The sequence below is a fragment of the Microcaecilia unicolor genome, chromosome 5, assembly GCF_901765095.1.
Source record: "Microcaecilia unicolor chromosome 5, aMicUni1.1, whole genome shotgun sequence".
NCBI classification, from domain to species: domain Eukaryota; kingdom Metazoa; phylum Chordata; class Amphibia; order Gymnophiona; family Siphonopidae; genus Microcaecilia; species Microcaecilia unicolor.
Window position 1 is genome coordinate 364,074,461 of NC_044035.1, and position 19,379 is coordinate 364,093,839.

At 42.7% G+C, this 19,379-nt stretch overlaps 1 protein-coding gene across 3 annotated transcripts in view; it reads left to right on the top strand.

Moving 5' to 3' along the window:
- The window catches only part of TMEM231 (transmembrane protein 231), a 65,287-nt gene that overhangs the window by 29,183 nt on the left and 16,725 nt on the right, over positions 1–19,379 (top strand). For all 3 annotated transcript variants that reach the window (XM_030204691.1, XM_030204689.1, XM_030204690.1), the window contains one exon: positions 8,783–8,864. In XM_030204691.1, coding sequence (XP_030060551.1) covers positions 8,783–8,864 — 82 coding nt within the window. The remainder of the gene's footprint in view (positions 1–8,782; positions 8,865–19,379) is intronic.

Consider the following 19,379-nt stretch of genomic DNA (forward strand, 5'->3'; position numbering starts at 1 on the left):
AACTTAAAACACCAAAGGTGTAAAAGGTGGAGGGTCTAAAAAGCACTGCTGGAATGACCAAATCTATCTATAAAATAAATAAAATAAAAGCAGGCAAGGAATAAAACTTACTTCAGCAGTAGTTTACTCACAGAAAGTGGAGCAGCAGCTTCATACCTCTGTGTGGGATTCGCCATCTTGGAACCAGCCCATTATTTATTACAGTGCTGAAAATCCTCCTTCTTAAAATTAAACAAACTACTTAAAATGTAATCCTTACCCATATAAAATCTTATGAAAAGTGAAGTAAAATGTTTTAGAAAAATGTTCCATTATTTTAAAAGCTGAAGTTCAAAAACATTAAGAATTGGCCTTTTGGATGAAAAAAATGAAATTAAAAACAAAACGCAGAATCTATTTCCCTGAGTGATGCCCTTCTTAAAAATGTAATTTTTACTAAAAATTGGTGCTTAAAAACTGTAAAAAAACGCTAAAAATGTATGCGTTCCAGCAGCCATCTTGGAAGCGTTCCGGTGACATCATCAGGTGTCACTGGAACTGAAATGCTTAAACACATACACGAACTTTGAAACTAAAGGTGTCTAGAGTGGGAAGACTATTAAAATCTTAAAAGCTTCCCAGAAATATATTTAAAAAAAGCTCCAAATCCTTCTTAACACATTATCTAAACTGCAATTAAGAGATGTACATGTAAACTAAAAGGATGTATGTGAAAAATGATATGTTCCTTTAAAATAAATAAGTACACATACATAAAAACAAAAAATATACAAAATGGCAAACTGTTGTACATGTAAATTAAAGGAGTTTATGATGTTTTCCTTTAAAAAATATATTTTTTAAATACATAAAACAAATAAAATGGCACATAGAAATCTTATATTCAGAAACAAGTTTTTCCTAAAAAATGTATAACTAAAACAAGATGTCCAACTTCTTATATAAACCATAAAAATATATATCTTTAAATAGTAATAAAAAGGAAGGAGTGCCAAATGTGCCAGGAGAGAGGCGCCTGAAACTAGAAAAGGCAAAATCCGCCTGTGCCAGGCTAAAACTCCCACCCAAAAGCAAGGGGCGCAAGGAAGAGCTGTGGCAAACTAGTCCTAAAAAGGCACATTCCCATAAAGAGACACTGAACTGAGTCCAAGCAAAAGACTGGCAACAATGGGGCTCCCGAGGGTACTCAGAAGAGGGATTTGAGCTAGCAGTTGCACACCAAGGGCAACTCGGACCCCCGCCAGAAAGAAAGTACCCTGCAGACAAACCAGAGCAGACAGGAGGGATCCATGGGGATGAGAGAACCAGAACCTCCCTAAGGAAAGGAGGAAAAACTGCTGTCAAAACAAGAATCAAATAGCAGGGGCATCTCAAGCAAGATGCCACAAGCAGCAGAGACCAGACGGTCTGGAAAGGAACTGATCAACAGCCGCATAAGGCTGACAGGAATGAAAAAATAGCCCTGGACTAAAAAGACCGAGCCTGCAGCCAAACATAGCCAGCGAGAGACTTCCCCCACTTTGGAAATGGCAGACTAAGACCTCCGAACTGCAAAAGTACAAGTTCCAGCAACGGAGCTGCCCTCTGAACCAGCCGCCGTCTAGGACCGTGAAGAGAAAAACAACTGAGTTTCGTGATCCAGGCACGAGCCATGCCCCACAAAAAAAATCAAAGCAACTGGTACCAGCTCAGAAGGGTCCAAGATCAGAATCCGCCAGCCAGCAACATTCAAAGAAACTTTGCAAGCGGCCCCCTAGAATACATTGCCAAAGGTGGGAAAATAAATCAGGTAACAGGCAAGAGAGAGAAGGAAACACAAAGTTTCTTCTTTTTTTGTTTTGTTTAAACAACCTTCTTCACTAGAGACAGGAATTAAAAAAGGTTCACCTCAGAGGCAGAAAAGGAGGGAAAAACAGTTTCCTTTTTCATAAACAACCTTCTTCACTAGTGACAGAAATTAATAAAGGTTTACCTCAGAGGCAGAAAAGGACGGAAAAAAACAAAGTTTCCTTTTTTTTCTTTTATAAACAACCTTCTTCACTAGTGACAGAAATTAATAAAGGCTTACCTCAGAGGCAGAAATTCAGATATACCTACCACCACAGAAGAGAAAAACCCCACAGGGGAGACAAGTTACTCCATGCCACAATCAACCATCACCCTGCTAGAAAGCCAGACTCCGCCCCTTCTGCCTCGCATCACCTTATGCCTGGAACAGACTTCCCGAGCCCATACGCCATGCACCCTCCCTGCCCATTTTCAAGTCCTTACTCAAAGCCCATCTCTTCTCCCTTGCTTTTGGCGCCTAACCACCTTCCCCATTCATGATACCTACACTGACTACATAGTTTGTTACCTTTAGATTGTAAGCTCTCTTGATCAGGGACTGTCCTTCCCCATGTTTAAACTTGTACAGCGCTGCGTAACCCTGGTAGCACTATAGAAATGCTAAGTAGTAGTAGTAGTAGACTTAAGGACCCTGAACAAATTCCTAGTCCGAGAAAAGTTCAGGATGGCTTCCCTGGGCACCCTTCTTCCCATGATTCAGGAGAACGATTGGCTATGCTCTCTGGACTTAAAGGATGCTTACACACACATCTCGATACATCTCTGATTTCGGCTGGGAATACAGCATTTTCAGTATCGTGTACTGCTCTTTGGCCTGGCATCTGCACCCAGAGTGTTTACAAAGTGTCTAGCAGTAGTCGCAGCATCGCTACGCAGACTGGGAGTGTATGCATTTCCTTATCTCGATGATTGGCTGGTAAAGAGCACTTCGGAGACTATTCAGGTGCTTAGAGCTATTGGAGTTCGTAATAAATTACTCCAAGTCCCATCTCACTCCTGTTCAAGAAATTGGAAACGAAGACAGCGCGGGCTTATCTTACCGAGACAAAGGCAGACAAGGTCCTGGCCCTGGTGTCTACAGTTCGAGCGTCTCAGCAGGTCATAACTCGGCAGATGTTGAGACTCTTGGGGCACATGGCCTCCACAGTTCATGTAACACCCATGGCACGTCTACATATGAGATCAGCTCAATGGACACTAGCTTCCCAGTGGTATCAAGCTGCGGGGGATCTAGAGGATGTGATTCACCTGTCCACTGGTTTTCAAAATTCTCTTCAGTGGTGGACAAACCGGTCCAATTTGACCATGGGACGACCATTCCAAATTCCTCAGCCACCAGTGGCGTAGCTACAGGTGGGCCGGGGCCCACCCATTTAGGGCTCAGGCCCACCCAACACTAGCACATGCTTAGCAGTAGCTAGTGGGGATCCCAAGCTCCACCAGCTGAAAACTTCCCCCTGATGGTAACAAAAATGCTTCTCTCCATGATACTGGCACCTGCGCATGCTCAGTTTTCAGCACATGCCTGCTGCAGACTGCCAAAGTGGAGAGAAGCATTTTCCTACCAGCTGAGATATTTGCTTGGTGCCCCCCCACTTCTTGCCTAGGCCCACCCAAAATCTGCTGTCTGGCTACGCCCCTGTCAGCCACAAAAAGTGATGATGATGGATGCATCCCTCCTGGGGTGGGGAGCTCTTGTAGATGGGCTTCACATTCAGGGAGCCTGGTCCTTTCGGGAAACTGGTCTTCAGATCAACCTCCTGGAACTACAAGCGATCTGGAACGCTCTGAAGGCTTTCAGAGATCGGCTGTCCAACCAAATTATCTTGATTAAAACAGACAATCAGATTGCAATGTACTACACCAACAAGCAGGGGGGCATCAGACCTTGCCCTCTGTGTCAGGAAGCCATCCAGATGTGGCTTTGGGCACGCCGTTATGGCATGTTTCTCCAAGCCACTTATCTGGCAGGCTTAAACAGTCTGGCCGACAGGCTGAGCAGGGTAATGCAATCTCATGAGTGGTCGCTGAATATGGGCATTGCCCGCAAAATATTCCGAGCGTGGGGCACCCCCTCGGTACATCTTTTTGCCACTCAGATCAATCACAAGGTCCTTCAGTTCTGTTCCAGGCTTCAGGCCCACGACAGTCTAGCATTAGATGCTTTTCTCCTACATTGGGGAATAGGCCTTCTGTATGTGTAGCCTCCCATATCTCTAGTAGGGAAGACTTTGCTGAAACTCAAGCAAGACTGCGGAACCATGATCCTGATTGCACCCTACTGGCCACGCCAGATTTGGTTCCCTCTTCTTCTGGAGTTGTCCTCCAAAGAACCATGGAGTGTTTTCCAAGCCTCATCACTCAGAACGAGGGGGTTGCTTCTACATCGCAACCTCCAGTCTCTGGCTGTCACGGCCTGGATGTTGAGAGCATAGATTTCGCCTCCTTAGGTCTTTCTGAGGGTGCCTCCTGAGTCTTGCTTGCTTCCAGGAAAGATTCTACGAAGAGGTGTTACTCTTTCAAATGGAGGAGGTTTGCCGTCTGGTGTGACAGCAAGGCCCTAGATCCTCTCTCTTGTCTTACACAGACCCTGCTTGAATACCTTTTACACTTGTCAGAGTCTGGTCTCAAGACCAACTTCGCAAGGGTTCACCTCAGCACAATTAGTGCTTATCATCGGTGTGTAGAAGGTAAGCCTATCTCTGGACAGCCTTTAGTTCACTTCAAGATAGGTTTGCTTTTGTCAAAGCCCCCTGTCAAACCTCCACCAGTGTCATGGGATCTCAACGTCGTTCTTACTCAGCTGATGAAAGCTCCATTTGAGCCACTGAATCGTGCCATCTGAAGTACTTGATCTGGCAGGTCATTTCCTTGGTGGCGCTTACTTCAGCTCATAGGGTCAGTGAGCTTCAGGCCCTAGTAGTGGATGCACCTTATACTAAGTTTCATCACAACAGAGTAGTCCTCCACACGCACCCTAAGTTCCTGCCAAAGGTGGTGTCAGAGTTCTATCTGAACCAGTCAATTGTCTTGCCAACATTTTTTTCACCGCCCTCATGCCTACACCTTGGACTGCAAGAGAGCATTGGCCTTTTACATGGAGCGGATGAAGCCCTTCAGATAGTCCGCCCAGTTGTTTGCTGCTTTTGATTTCAACAGGAGGGGAGTCGCCATTGGAAAACGCACAATCTCCAATTGGCTAATAGATTGCATTTTCTTCACTCATGCCCAGGCTGGGATGAGTCTGGAGGGCCATGTCACGGCTCATAATGTTAGAACCATGGCTGCGTCGGTGGCTCACTTAAAGTCAGTCTCCATTGAAGAAATTTGGAAAGGTGCAACGTGGTCTTTCCATACATTCACTTCACATTACTGTCTTGAACAGGATACCTGACAATCGGTTTGGGCAGTCAGTGCTGCAGAATCTGTTTGGGGTTTAGAATCCAACTCCACCCACCTAGGCCTGTTTTATTCTGTTCCAGGCTGCACTCTCAGCTACCTGTATATAGTTTCAGATTAACCTATGTTAAGTCTGTTTATAGTGATGTCTTAGGGAAGGCCATAATAAAGTCCTCCCCTGATAACTACCCAGTCCTAGAGAAGGCCGTAATATTCTTCCTTCTTATCCTTCCACTTATCATAAAGAATATACAACCCAATTTCATACTCAGGAATGTTCACGTATTACTATAATTTATTCTTCTAATTTCTTACTCAGGAACTTTCATGTATTACCATAATTTATTCTTCCTTAACATATATATGCACATGATATATAGCTATACCATGATCTGTTCACGTATGTTATGTTACATGTATGTTACCATGTATGTATGCAACTTAACACATTACCATTTGTAATTCTGTTACCCAGAAATGGCAACCGCCATTACGGCAAATGTAAGCCACATTGAGCCTGCAAATTGTTGGGAAAATGTGGGATACAAATGCTACAAATAAATAAATATAATAACTTGGATAGGAGAGGCAATAGGGTTTCTGTCTCCCAACACTTACCCCAAGATACAGTGGACCAGCCATTCCCAAAATATAGTGTGACAGAATAGACAGAAAGAACAGAGAAATTAGAGAGGACGGAGACTATGTTTCTTCTAAAGGAAAAGTCTTTATTACTTACCAATTATAGATGATAATAAGGCAATAAAACAATTAGACAAAATAAATCAGGCGAAGTATTTAAAGTAATCAGACAAAGTAATCAGTGTAATCAGAGTAATTAGAGTAATCAGAGTAATCATGTAATAACAAAGCAATCAGGCAGGTAACAAATAGTAAAGTAATCAGGCAACAGCAATTTGTTACGAGAGGGAGACCTCTGTGATGAAGAGTCACTCAGTTGATCAACTCAGCCCTCCCGACTAGATACAACACAACAGTGCCTTATATACAGTGGATTGGGCATCAATCCCCTCCTAACTTGCAATTTCAGCTAATTTCTGTCTTACTTCATTGTTTATATAGAATAGAACATACTATCTGAATGTTATGGAACATAGAACAATGTTTATAGAACTTCAGCACCTCCAAGGTTTTTACAAAGGATTGCAGTCGCCATTTTGTTATAGGAATTTCTCTAGTACCCATGTTTATCATAGTGTTATCTCAAAACCTCAACACGTCTTAACTCTCAAACTGCATATTCATTCTTGTGTCCTTGTGAATCGTAGAATAAGTGGCACCGGCTCTGCCAGGGAGGGGGGAAGAGTGCTCCTTCCTGGGACAGCACAACCTTGCATTCACAGCTTTCCACAGCTCTCAGCAAGATTGCTGCTGTTCTACACAGAATGCTGAAGTCAGAGCTTTCAGAAAAATGCAGCTCACAGTAAAAGTATAGAAATGTTTGAGCCTTATAGCTATGCAGTTCATAGGTCATAAATGACCTGTCAGTGGTCAGAAAAGAGCAAATCAATTCATTCCCCTCTTGATGATTTAGAAATCATCACCTGTACAGATAATAATCCGCAGGGTGCCCAATCGATGTCCAGCGATGAAGGGTACAACAGTTTGAAAATGAAGGAACCCAAACTAAACCTATCTATGCTTGGGGAGCTGAAATAAGCTCTAACCAGAGAAATCCATGTAACAAATAAATGGCTTAACCAAGAAAAATGCTGAAGATAAATTCAAACATTACATTCAATTTCATAAAGACAAGATCCAAAATTAGTGAAACATATAGAAAAAAAAAAAAAAAAAAATCAATTTGAGTCCTTGTTGTTGCGAGGCCCAGTTGACCAATGTTTATTGTTTTGAGTGAGCCTGGATGCTAGGGATACCCCACGTGTGAGAATAATGCAACCTGCTTGTCCTCGGAGAAAGCGAAGATATTTACCTGAGCAGGTATTCTCTGAGGACAGCAGGCTGATTATTCTCACAATCCCTCCCACCTCCCCTTGGAGTTATTTGTTATACTTTTAGACTTAACTGAGGTATGTGTTCACGCGGCGGGCGGAAAGTCCATGCACGCGCACCAGAACACTCCAGCAAAGTTTTTTGTTTTTGCTATGGCAAAATGCCGATTCCCGGGCCAATGCGGACGTCGACCCATGTGAGAATAATCAGCCTGCTGTCCTCGGAGAATACTTGCTACAGGTTAAGTATCTTCGCTATTTCAGTATAGCACAGGGGTTCCCAACACAATTCTCGGGACAGTGTCAGCCAACCAACAATGAATGCATGAGAGAGAGATTTACATGCGATGAGGACAGTCTATGCAAATTCTTTGTGGATATCCTGTAATGACCTTTAAATCGACCATTGAACAATGAGCTATTGTACATAGAAAAATATAAGCAGATAAAGACAATGTAGCCTATTCAGTCTGCCCATCCTTGCCATCTACTGTCCCTATCACTCCCTTAGCGATCCTGTGTACTTGTCCCAAGTTGTCTTGAATCAGTGTCCACCACTTCTGCTGGGAGATCGGTCCATGAATTCTCCACCCTTTTCATCAGGTTACTTCTGAGTCTATCCCCTTTCACCTTCATCCTATGCCCCCTCATCCCAGAGCTTCCTTTCAATTGCCATGTAGGTATTTAAATGTTTCTATCATATCTCCCCTCTCCTGCCTGTCTTCTAAAGTATACATATTGAGATTTTTAAGCCTGTCCCCTTATGCTTTATGACGAAGACAACTGATTATTTTAGTACCTCCATAATTATTTTTGAGTTAGAAAAATTACTTTTCAGCATTAATGCCTATAGCTTTAATGAAGTAGAAATTGTTCAGGGAGTTTGCTTCAGTGTTCTTTTTTTTATACAGTAGTACTGTATGCTACTACGGTAAGCCTGCATAATTATTGCTGTAAAATAGAATGTGTGCACGCTGTGCTGCTGGCATGTGCCTCATCTTTTTTTCTGTAGGTCAGTGGCAGTGGGCGGCAGCAGCAGGCAGCAATTCAGACAGCCTGCTTGCACCAACCTGAGCCCTCTTTCTGACGCTTCCCATCTATGCGGAAGCTGGATGTTACATTAGAGAGAAGACTTGGGGGTTGGTGCAAACAGGTTATCTGAATCGCTGCCGCTGACCACTATAAAATAAATTTTCCAGGTCGCTGGCTGGTGATGGGACAGCGGCACCCCTAGGAAGCAGCCTTGGCGCACTGGTTAAAAAATGCTGGTCTAGGTCGTATGAAATCTTAGAAAACCTGGCTAGTTTATATTTTTGATTTCATGTCTGTCTTAAATGTTTAGGAATTTGGACTGGGAAGGATTAGGATTTTTAAAATATCTTTAGTTTTCTCTGTTGATTTTTGGGTTCATCGTCTTCATCTCTGAGGTTAATGTTGACATGTGACAACAGGGTTTAGGAACTGAGATTCATGAATGTGCATTACCTTTAAATTTTAATTGTGTAAGTTCTAATGAAATAATTAACATGTATGTTGATAATAGTTATTTTGGTGTTTATTAGATGTCTGTAATTGATGGGACAAGTCCATTTGCAAGTGCCTATGACCTCACTAACATCATTGCAGCCTATCGGGATAGGAATGGTAAGTCAGCATTAAGAAATTAGCGTTTTTTCTGAGATAAGCATAATTCCCTGGAATCTATATATGGTGCCCAGAATTGCATGCCCAAATTTGTGCACGTGCTCAAGATGCTCAGGCAAATTAATTAATGAGCCAATTAACATCAGGAATTGGGTGCTAACAACCAACTGTTGATGTTAATTGTCATATTAAAATTTGCATGTGCATCTGACTGCACTCTACTGTATAAGGCATGACACCCGACTTTACTAGTATGTAACTGAAAAGGAGGTGTGCACTAAAGATTGACTTGCAAGAAGGCAAAGTAACAAGGGCAACATATAGTCAGGGACAATACCATACAAAATCTGAAATATGAGAGCACAGAGTTTGAATACAATCCTGGCCTTAATGGAAGCCAATGCAAATGTATCAGCAAAGGAGTAGCCCTCTCAAAGCCTGGTATATGCATGACAAGTCTAGCTGCAGTAATTCTGGGCTGTTTGCAGTTTCCTTACTACTACTACTACTTATCACTTCTAAAGCGCTACTAGACGTACGCAGCGCTGTACACTTGAACATGAAGAGACAGTCTCTGCTCATCAGAGCTTACAATCTAATTAGGACAGACAAACAGGACAAACAAGGGATAAGGACAAAGAGTAGCAAGATTCCGAAATCCCAAAGACTACTACTACTACTTATCATTTCTATAGTGCTACTAGACGTACGCAGCGCTGTACACTTGAACATGAAGAGACAGTCCCTGCTCATCAGAGCTTATAATCTAATTAGGACAGACAAACAGGACAAACAAACAAGAGATAAGGGAATATTAAGGTGAGGATGATAAAATAAGGGTTCTGAACAAGTGAACAAGGTTAGGAGTTAAAAGCAGCATCAAAAAGGTGGGCTTTTAGCTTAGATTTGAAGACAGCCAGAGATGGAGCTTGACGTACCGGCTCAGGAAGTCTATTCCAGGCATATGGTGCAGCAAGATAAAAAGAACGGAGTCTGGAGTTAGCGGTGGAGGAGAAGGGTGCAGATAAGAGAGATTTACCCAGTGAATGGAGTTCCCGGGGAGGAATGTAGGGAGAGATGAGAGTGGAGAGATACTGAGGAGCTGCAGAATGAATGCACTTATAGGTCAATAAGAGGAGTTTGAACTGTATGCGGAAACGGATAGGAAGCCAGTGAAGTGACTTGAGGAGAAGGCTAATATGAGCATAACGACACTGGCGGAATATTAGTTGTGCAGCAGAATTTTGAATAGATTGAAGAGGAGAGACATGGCTAAGTGAGAGACCTTTGAGAAGCAAGTTGCAATAGTCTAAGCGAGAGGTGATAAGAGTGTGGATGAGGGTTCTGGTAAGTGTGCTCAGAAAGGAAAGGGTGAATTTTGCTGATATTATAGAGAAAGAAACGACAGGTTTTAGCAGTCTGTTGAATATGTGCAGAGAAGGAGAGAGAGGAGTCGAAGATGACCCCCAAGGTTACGAGCTGATGAGACAGGAAGGATGAGAGTGTTATCCACAGAAATAGAGAATGGGGGAGGAGGAGAGGTTGGTTTAGGGGGAAAGATGAGAAGCTCAGTCTTGGTCATGTTTGGTTTCAGATGGCGCTGAGACATCCAGGCAGCAATGTCAGACAGGCAGGCTGATACTTTGACCTGGATTTCGGCTGAGATTTCTGGTGTGGAGAGGTAGATCTGGGAGTCATCAGCGTAAAGATGATACTGAAAACCATGGGATGAGATCAGATTCATTAAGTACAACCACAAAATATTGACCTTGCACCTATTCAGAATTGCCTTGATGAAGTAGCTAGATGGCTTAAAAAACAGCAGTTGGTATTAAATCCAGATAAAACAATAACATCATGCATAACAGGTCGTGGACCAGTACCAACATTAATACCTACTCTATTTGGCAAACAATTACCTATGGTACCATCATTTAAGTATTTAGGTGTTGTTCTTGATTCTGCCTTATCTTTTGAACAGCAAATATCAGATGTAATAAAAAAATCTTTCTATCATTTATGAAGATTACGTTCAATAAGAAATTCATTGGATAAAGATTCTCTACATACGCTAATATATGCGTATATTATTTCTCGCTTAGATTACTGCAATGTTATTTATGCAGGCATCACAAAGACAAATATAAGATGGTTACAATTGATACAAAACACTGCAGCATGTGTAATTTGTCGTGCATCGAAATAGGATAGAATTACACCACTCTTATACCAACTTCACTGGCTTCCAATTGAAGCCAGAATAAAATATAAGATTTATATCTTGACATACAGAGTGCTACATTTACTAACTCCATTATATTTGGCTAATCTTACTATACCATACGCACCGATACGTACCCTTAGATCGTTAACAGATTAGTTATTCCTTTATTAACAAGGGCTAGATGGGAATCCACATGAAAGTCAGCTTTCTTTTATTTATTGTCTTCACTTTGGAATAGTCTTCCAAAATTACTAAGACTTGAAGATACATACATTTGCTTCTGAAAAGCCCTAAAAACATACCTTTTTCAAAATACATTTAATGACAATGCAGAATAAAGAAAAAAACATTTAGGAAAGAGATGTCAGTCTTATAGCTTGAATTATGATACATGTTAAGCATGTAGTTATTCAGGATTATTAGTTTACTAATTATTGTATGTTTGATTTGCTGTGCTTTCCTATCAATTATTGGATTTCCTAGATGTTATTATGAGTGTTTTTATATGTTTTAAATTTTTTCTTTTATGTAAACCGTTCTGTTTTGCTAGCAATAAGTAACGGTATAGTAAATGATAATAAACGATAAGAGTACCAAGGGAAGAAGTATAGATGGAGAAAAGAAGAGGTCCCAGGACAGATCCCTGAGGTACACCAACTGACAGTGGGATAGAGGTAGAGGAGTATCCACTAGAGTATACACTAAAGGTACGCTGGGAGAGAAAAGAAGAAAACCAGGAAAGAACAGAACCCTGAAATCCAAGTGAGGACAGCGTATCAAGGAGTAGGCTGTGATCAACAGTGTCAAAAGCAGCAGATAGATCGAGAAGGATGAGGATAGAATAGAGACCTTTGGATCTGGCCAGGAACAGATCCATTGGAGACTTTAGCAAGCGCTGTTTCAGTTGAATGAAGGGGGCGAAAGCCATTGAAGTGGATCAAGAATAGCTTGAGATGAAAGAAAGTCAAGGCAACGGCGGTGAACAGCACGTTCAAGTATCTTGGATAGGAAAGGGAGGAGGGAGATGGGGCGGTAGTTGGAAGGACAGGTAGGGTCCAATGAAGGTTTTTTTTTAAATGTTTGAATATTTTTATTAACCATCATCACAATACAGCAATGTAAACTTATCCATTTTTCCCCAAGTTCCCCCCCCTTCCCCCCTCCCCTCCCTCCTCCCCCTCCTAGCTCTATTACAACTGTCCTTATTGGGTTAATCGCTGAAATTGAGACCACAGTTCAGAAGATGGGTTGTACCTTCCCATTCTTTTGTCTGTTAGCTGCTCCAGTTCCCCGACCAGGGAAAGTTTCAGAGTCCAGTCCAGCTCTGAGGGAGCCATCTGTTTCTTCCAGTGCATTGCAATGACACTCTTAACCGTTGTTAAACAAATCCTCTTAAGGCATCTTTGCCATTTAGTTCCTCTTCTGTTACCGAGACCCAGAAGACACCATTGCGGCGTGCATTGGAACGGCTTATTCGTGCTTTCTGAAATTTTTGTCGTTACAGTTTTCCAAAATGGTTGTAGAGTTCGGCACGACCACCAAATATGCAAGAAAGTCCCCTCCTCATCTCCACACCTCCAACAAAGTGGGGATGCCGAGGAAAACATAGCATGTATTCGATGCGGGGTATAATACCACCTCGACAATATCTTAAAGGCATTTTTTTTTAACAACACACAGTTCGAAGCTTTTTTGACTTCTACTACTATAGCCTTCCACTCATTTACTGTAAACTCCCGTTGCAGATCCTGTTCCCATTTTATCATATAAGCACATTTCTCAAAAGATCTACCTCTAATAAATTTGTACAACATAGATATAATTCTTCTCATTTTCCCCAATGATCCCCACAAATTTTCAAGTTCCTCATATTCTTCCGGGTGCCTCCTCAACCACCCTTGTTGGCTCATATAATGCTTGACTTGTATATAGAAATAAGTATCTCCCGCACCTCCCCCACACTGTTCCCGGATCTCCTCTAACGGTCTTAGCTCCCCGTCATCCAGGAGATCCCTGAAACAAATCAACCCCTCCTCTTCCCACCACCCTGCAACCTGGTGACCCATTCCCACTTGAAAAGCCGGTTCCCCACCTATACCTGCCAGTGTGGAAGTTTTCCTCTTCAGCCAGAACCTTGTTCTGAAAGAAGCCCACAAGGTCAACAGATGGTTCACAAATGGGTTTGTTGTCATTTGACCGTATACCCTTGGTTCCATTGAAGCCCATATAACCGACTTCAATTTATAACCCTGCACCATCTCTTGGTCTAAGCTAGCCACCACCGATGGAGCCTCCTGACTCCATGCCACTACAAACTTTACCTGCGCAGCCCAAAAATACCATTCCAAATTGGGCACCCCCTTCCCCCCAGGTCTACCGACTTCCACATCAATTTCCTATGTATTCTCGGAGCTTTATCCAATGAAGGTTTTTTAACGAGTGGTGTGACTAAGGCTTGTTTGAAGGCATCAGGAACAGTCGCAGTGGAAAGTCAAAGATTGAGGATATGACAGATAAAAGGGATAACAGTAGGAGAGATAGTGTTAAGGAGATGGGTGGGAATAGGATCAGAGGAACAGGTAGTTAGTTTCGAGGAGGAAATAAGATGTGTAGTTTCCTCTTCAGTGATTTCAGAAAAGGAAGAAAAGGAGGCAGTGGTTGGAGGGTTGAGAGAATGGACTAAGGGAAGGAGAGGTGGAGGTGACCTGATTGAGAATTCAAGTTTAATCCTTAAGATACATTCTTTACAACCTGCATAGATAGAATTACAATAATCAAATTGGGTCAAAATGAGAGATTGGACAAGTAATCTGAAAATATCAATTGAAAAAAAAAAAAGGGCCTAATACGTTTCAGCTTCCAAAGTGTATGAACAGCTTGAAAAGCTAAAGGTGGACAAAGCCGTGGGACCGGATGGGATCCACCCCAGGATATTGAGGGAGCTCAGAGAGGTTCTGGCGGGTCCTGTTAAAGATTTGTTTAATATATCCTTGCAGACGGGAGAGGTTCCAAGGGATTGGAGAACGGCGGAGGTGGTCCTTCTTCACAAGAGTGGTGATAGGGAAGAAGCTGGAAACTACAGGCTGGTAAGCCTCACTTCAGTTATTGGAAAAGTAATGGAAGCGATGCTGAAGGAAAGGATAGTGAATTTCCTGGAAGCCAATAAGTTGCAAGATCCGAGACAACATGGTTTTACCAAAGGGAAATCGTGCCAAACGAATCTCATTGAATTCTTTGATTGGGTGACAGGAGAATTGAATCAGGGACGAGCTATAGACGTAATCTACTTAGATTTCAGCAAAGCTTTTGACACGGTTCCCCACAGGAGGCTCTTAAATAAACTGGATGGGCTGAAGATAGGACCCGAAGTGGTGAACTGGATTAGGAACTGGTTGACGGACAGAAGCCAGAGGGTGGTGGTGAATGGAATTCGCTCAGAGGAGGGAAAGGTGAGTAGTGGTGTGCCTCAAGGATCGGTGCTGGGACCGATTCTGTTCAATATATTTGTGAGTGACATTGCCGAAGGGTTAGATGGTAAAGTTTGCCTATTTGCAGATGATACTAAGATCTGTAACAGAGTGGACACCCGGGAGGGAGTGGAAAACATGAAAAAGGATCTGAGGAAGCTAGAAGAATGGTCTAAGGTTTGGCAATTAAAATTCAATGCGAAGAAATGCAAAGTGATGCACTTAGGGAATAGAAATCCTCGGGAGACGTATGTGTTAGGCGGGGAGAATCTGATAGGTAAGGACGGGGAGAGGGATCTTGGGGTGATAGTATCTGAGGATCTGAAGGCGACGAAACAGTGTGACAAGGCGGTGGCCGTAGCTAGAAGGTTGTTAGGCTGTATAGAGAGAGGTGTGACGCAGAAGAAAGGGGGTGTTGATGCCCCTGTATAAGTCGTTGGTGAGGCCTCACCTAGAGTATTGTGTTCAGTTTTGGAGGCCGTACCTTGCGAAGGATGTAAAAAGATTTGAAGCGGTGCAAAGAAAAGCTACGAGAATGGTAAGGGATTTGCTTAACAAGACGTATGAGGAGAGACTTGATGACCTGAACATGTATACTCTGGAAGAAAGGAGAAACAGGGGTGATATGATACAGACGTTCAAATATTTGAAAAGTATAAATCTGCAAACGAACCTTTTCCGGAGGTGCGAAGGCGGTAGAATGAGAGGACATGAAATGAGATTGAAGGGGGGCAGACTCAAGAAAAATGTCAGGAAGTATTTTTTCACAGAGAGAGTAGTGAATGCTTGGAATGCCCTCCCGGGAAGTGGTGGAAATGAAAACGGTAACAGAATTCAAACACGCGTGGGATAAACATAAAGGAATCCTGTTCAGAAGGAATGGATCCTAAGGAGCCTAGCTGAGATTGGGTGGCAGAGCCGGTGGTGGGAGGCGAGGACAGTGCTGGGCGGACTTACACGGTCTGTGCCCTGAAAAGGACAGGTACAAATCAAGGTAAGGTATACACAAAAAGTAGCACATATGAGTTTATCTTGTTGGGCAGACTGGATGGACTGTGCAGGTCTTTTTCTGCCGTCATTTACTATGTTACTATGTAAAGTAATTTAAAAGATTTAGTAACCACCAAGGACACCTGAGATTCAAAGGTTAAGTGCCGGTCAACAACAACCCCTAAGGTTTTTAGTGTGGACTTCAAAGGATAAGAAATATAGTCAGTGCTAAAATTGCTGTAGGGATAATGGTCAAACAGATTAGTTATCAGCAAAAATTTAGTTTTCTCTCAATTTAATTTTAGCCCGAATTCAGAGACCCAGGATTCCATTAAGTCAAGGCCAGTTTTAATCCTATATAGAATTCCCTGGATGTCACCTCAAAAAGGGATGTAGGAAAATGTGGGATACAAATGCAATAAATAAAATAAATAAATAAATAAATAAAGGATGGAACCCCATTGACTAAAGTCAGCCCCCTAGCGGAGCCATCATGACATTAAATAATATTGGAGATAGGGGTGAGCCTTGCATCCACCACAATTTGGAGATCAAGGCAATGATAATGCACCTGACATTTTTACTCTGTAAGACCTAGACTTCTGTAAGATCTTGACTTCAGGAAGCCCTGAAACCAGGACAAGACTTTCTCACAAATCCCAAATTGGTCTATTAAATTTAACAAAAGACATGATCCACCGCATAAAAGGCCCTTCACGTGTCAAACTGCATAACCAGGACCTAGTTGCCTAAACAAATTTCTTCCCTGAAGACAGAAACTAAAGTGGTTAAAACAGTCTCAAGTACTATAACATGACTTGAAGCCAGACTGGGACACGTGCAGAAGACAAAAGCAGGAAAGGTAGTCAGAGAGCTGGACTGCTACAATTCCTTCCATCACCTTGACCTGTAGTTGGCAATGTCACTCAATGAGCCTGAGGAAGTTTTAGAAATAGGGGTTAAAATTGTACAACCCCTCTCAACTGGAAGAGGCCTTCAGTAAATAAGAAAGATATGTGTTCCCTGAAAAGTTAAATGAATAAGCTAGGTGCATTCTTCAGAAGATTACTTGGACGGGCATCAAGGATACAATGGGATGAGGAATACTTTGAAAGTAAGAATTTATCTGTATCAGAGGAGGGCAACTGAAAAGAAGGCCAAAGTCTATTGGCAGGGATACAAGCCCAATGATCAGCCCACGATACAGGAAGTGCGACATTGTTGCCAGGAGACTGGATAACTGCCCTCCTAATAGTTACTATTTTCAACTGAAAGTGGGAAGCCAGCTGTTGCACTATAGGCATAATCACATTAGTAACTGTGACCTCTTTGATGGAAAAGACTCTATGCACCAACTGATAGTTTGTGGATATAATGCTCCCGATCTGTTCAGCGAAATACCTCCTCTTAGCCTCCCGAATTTTATCTTTGTAATCCTAATAACTCTTCTCCAAAGCAGTCTATTAACGTCTGATCTACTTTTGGACCACCGCCTTTCAAGCTGTCTACAGTGTCTCTTAAGAGGAGCTAAGACATCTAGAATACGTTCGCAGAATCCATTCCACTGGATTTAAAAGTTTGCAGTCACTGGCGATGGGAGCAGCGGACTATTGACTACACTGGCCCAGAAAGCAACAATATTTTGCCCCTGGATTTGCAAAAAGAAGAAATGTTTCTAGCTGGCACAACTTTGCCAGATTCTCTCCAATAAACTTGAGTTTTGCATGGTCAGACCAGAATACATGTGAGTAACCTGGGTTACCTAAATAGAAATACCAGTATTTGCCCCCCGATACGCTAGTAGGTCCAAAAGGTGACCTAGAATATGAGAAGAAGGTGACACAGTATGGACAAACTGCCAAGAAACCAGAAAATCAAATAGGTGCCTTGTGTATAAATTACTGGTATTTTCTAAATGCAGATTGATATCACCCACCTACAGGACACTAGAAAATTTAGTTACAGACATCAGAGACAAACTCTGTAAAACAACCTTCCATAGGCAGCCAACTACCTGAAAGATGATAGAAAATTACAAAACAAAGAGAAGCCAATAAGCTATCATCAGCAATTCTGCAAGCAAATTTCTAGACCAGGAAAATTGTAATGAGGGACCGGGCCCACCCAATCTCAGCACAGGCCCGCCCAGTTTCTCTGACCCGCCAATCGGTGCCTGTCTTTTTAGGCGTCAGCAGCTCACTCTTGGTTTCCTCGTCCGGTTCTCATTATTCCATCGGGCTCCGCCTCCCAGCTCTCCCTGAGTCAGTCAATCAGCACCGAGGCAAAAAACGAGGAGTTTCCCTCCTGTCTCCTGGTTCTAATGGCTGAGGGGCGTAGCTAGAGAACCAATTTCGGATCAGGCCCACGCCCACCCAGTCTCTAACTCGCCAATCAGTGCCTGTCTTCTCAGGTGCTCGTTAGGCTGCACACAGCAGCATTTCAGCCACGGGCAAACCTGAGTATAGAAGCAGCTATCTTAAACTGCTTTATTGTTGCTGCAGGGTGCTTGGGAACAAGTCGGGTATCGGGGCGGGGGACCTGTGCTCCGGTAAGGCAGTATGCGGTTAGAGTGACTGTTTTATCTTTGGGATGCTAAGTGAAAATTTTGGCATCCCTACTGGGTTTTCAAAGAAAAGAGGAATGGCATAAGATTTCACATCAAGGATCCAGATTTACTGCTGACAAAGCAATCGGCAGGCACCTGCGAGGGAAGGGCTGGTACTAGCAGTGTGAAGTGGCCTATTTGTAATCCAGGGCTGGGCAATCTGCATCTCAGTGTGTCTTTATCATAGTGGGTGTGGTTGCTGCATGCTGGTAACGCTAACCCTTCCCCTGCCTTTGAAAAACGGCAATGTTTTTAGTTTAGGTAACTTTGTATTTGGTAGAAAGACTAACAGGTTTAAACTGCACTCAAAATTTCACTGTACTTTTTAAAGCTCATAAGAAAATGATCTGTGGTTACAGGAAGCTACGGATTCACCCAGTCGCATAGTAGAAAACAAAGTGAGACCCTAGAGTTTAAAATAAGCTGCCAAAAACCTTGATAAACAGAGTGAACGATCCATAGGAAATGTTGTTTCTGAGACAACCAATCTTTGTTATAACACATACTTTTACGATTTTCTAATCCTATTACGTCCCCATGGGGCAATGTGTTTAGCAAATTAGGATGATTATCTATGTGTTATTCGAGCACATAGGTCACAGATGACAATTCAGCCACCCCACATGGCAGGAAGTATAGCGTTAGCATCCTACAAATGCTTGAGTAGTTCTGATTTCTTTTGTGTCCAAAATGCAGCCTGTGCACACTGGTCTGCTCAGGTCTCCCCTGCAGTGCATCAGACAGACAGTGTGTGTGACTGTGCCCTGCCAGCACTGAGAGCTCCTGGGACCTGGATTCCCTAAACCTGTGGCAAAGTCGGGATCATGAGTGGAGGACCCAGAATAATTTTCCCAGCAGGGCCAGCAGTGATCAACAGGCACTGCAAGCTTGGGCCTCTAGCAGCACAGTCTGCACAAGGTACACACAGACTACACACCCATCAGGTGCTCAGGAGTAGTAGACCTTTACCTCAGTCTGTAGGAAGCTCAAGCCCAGGTTAAAAAAAAAAAACTGAAAAGAGAGAGAAAAGAAATGTTTACATTTATGTGATGGGGGTGGGCTCTGCACTACCCAGGCAAAATGCTGGTGGGTATTTTGGTGGAGATGCTTTTACAGTGCCAGGTAATAAAATGTTTAATGTTGGTGGGTTTCTGGGCGAGGGTGGGCTCTGCCCAGGATGTAAAAAATAAAAAAGTTTTATATTTAATTATGGTAAGCATTAGGGTGTG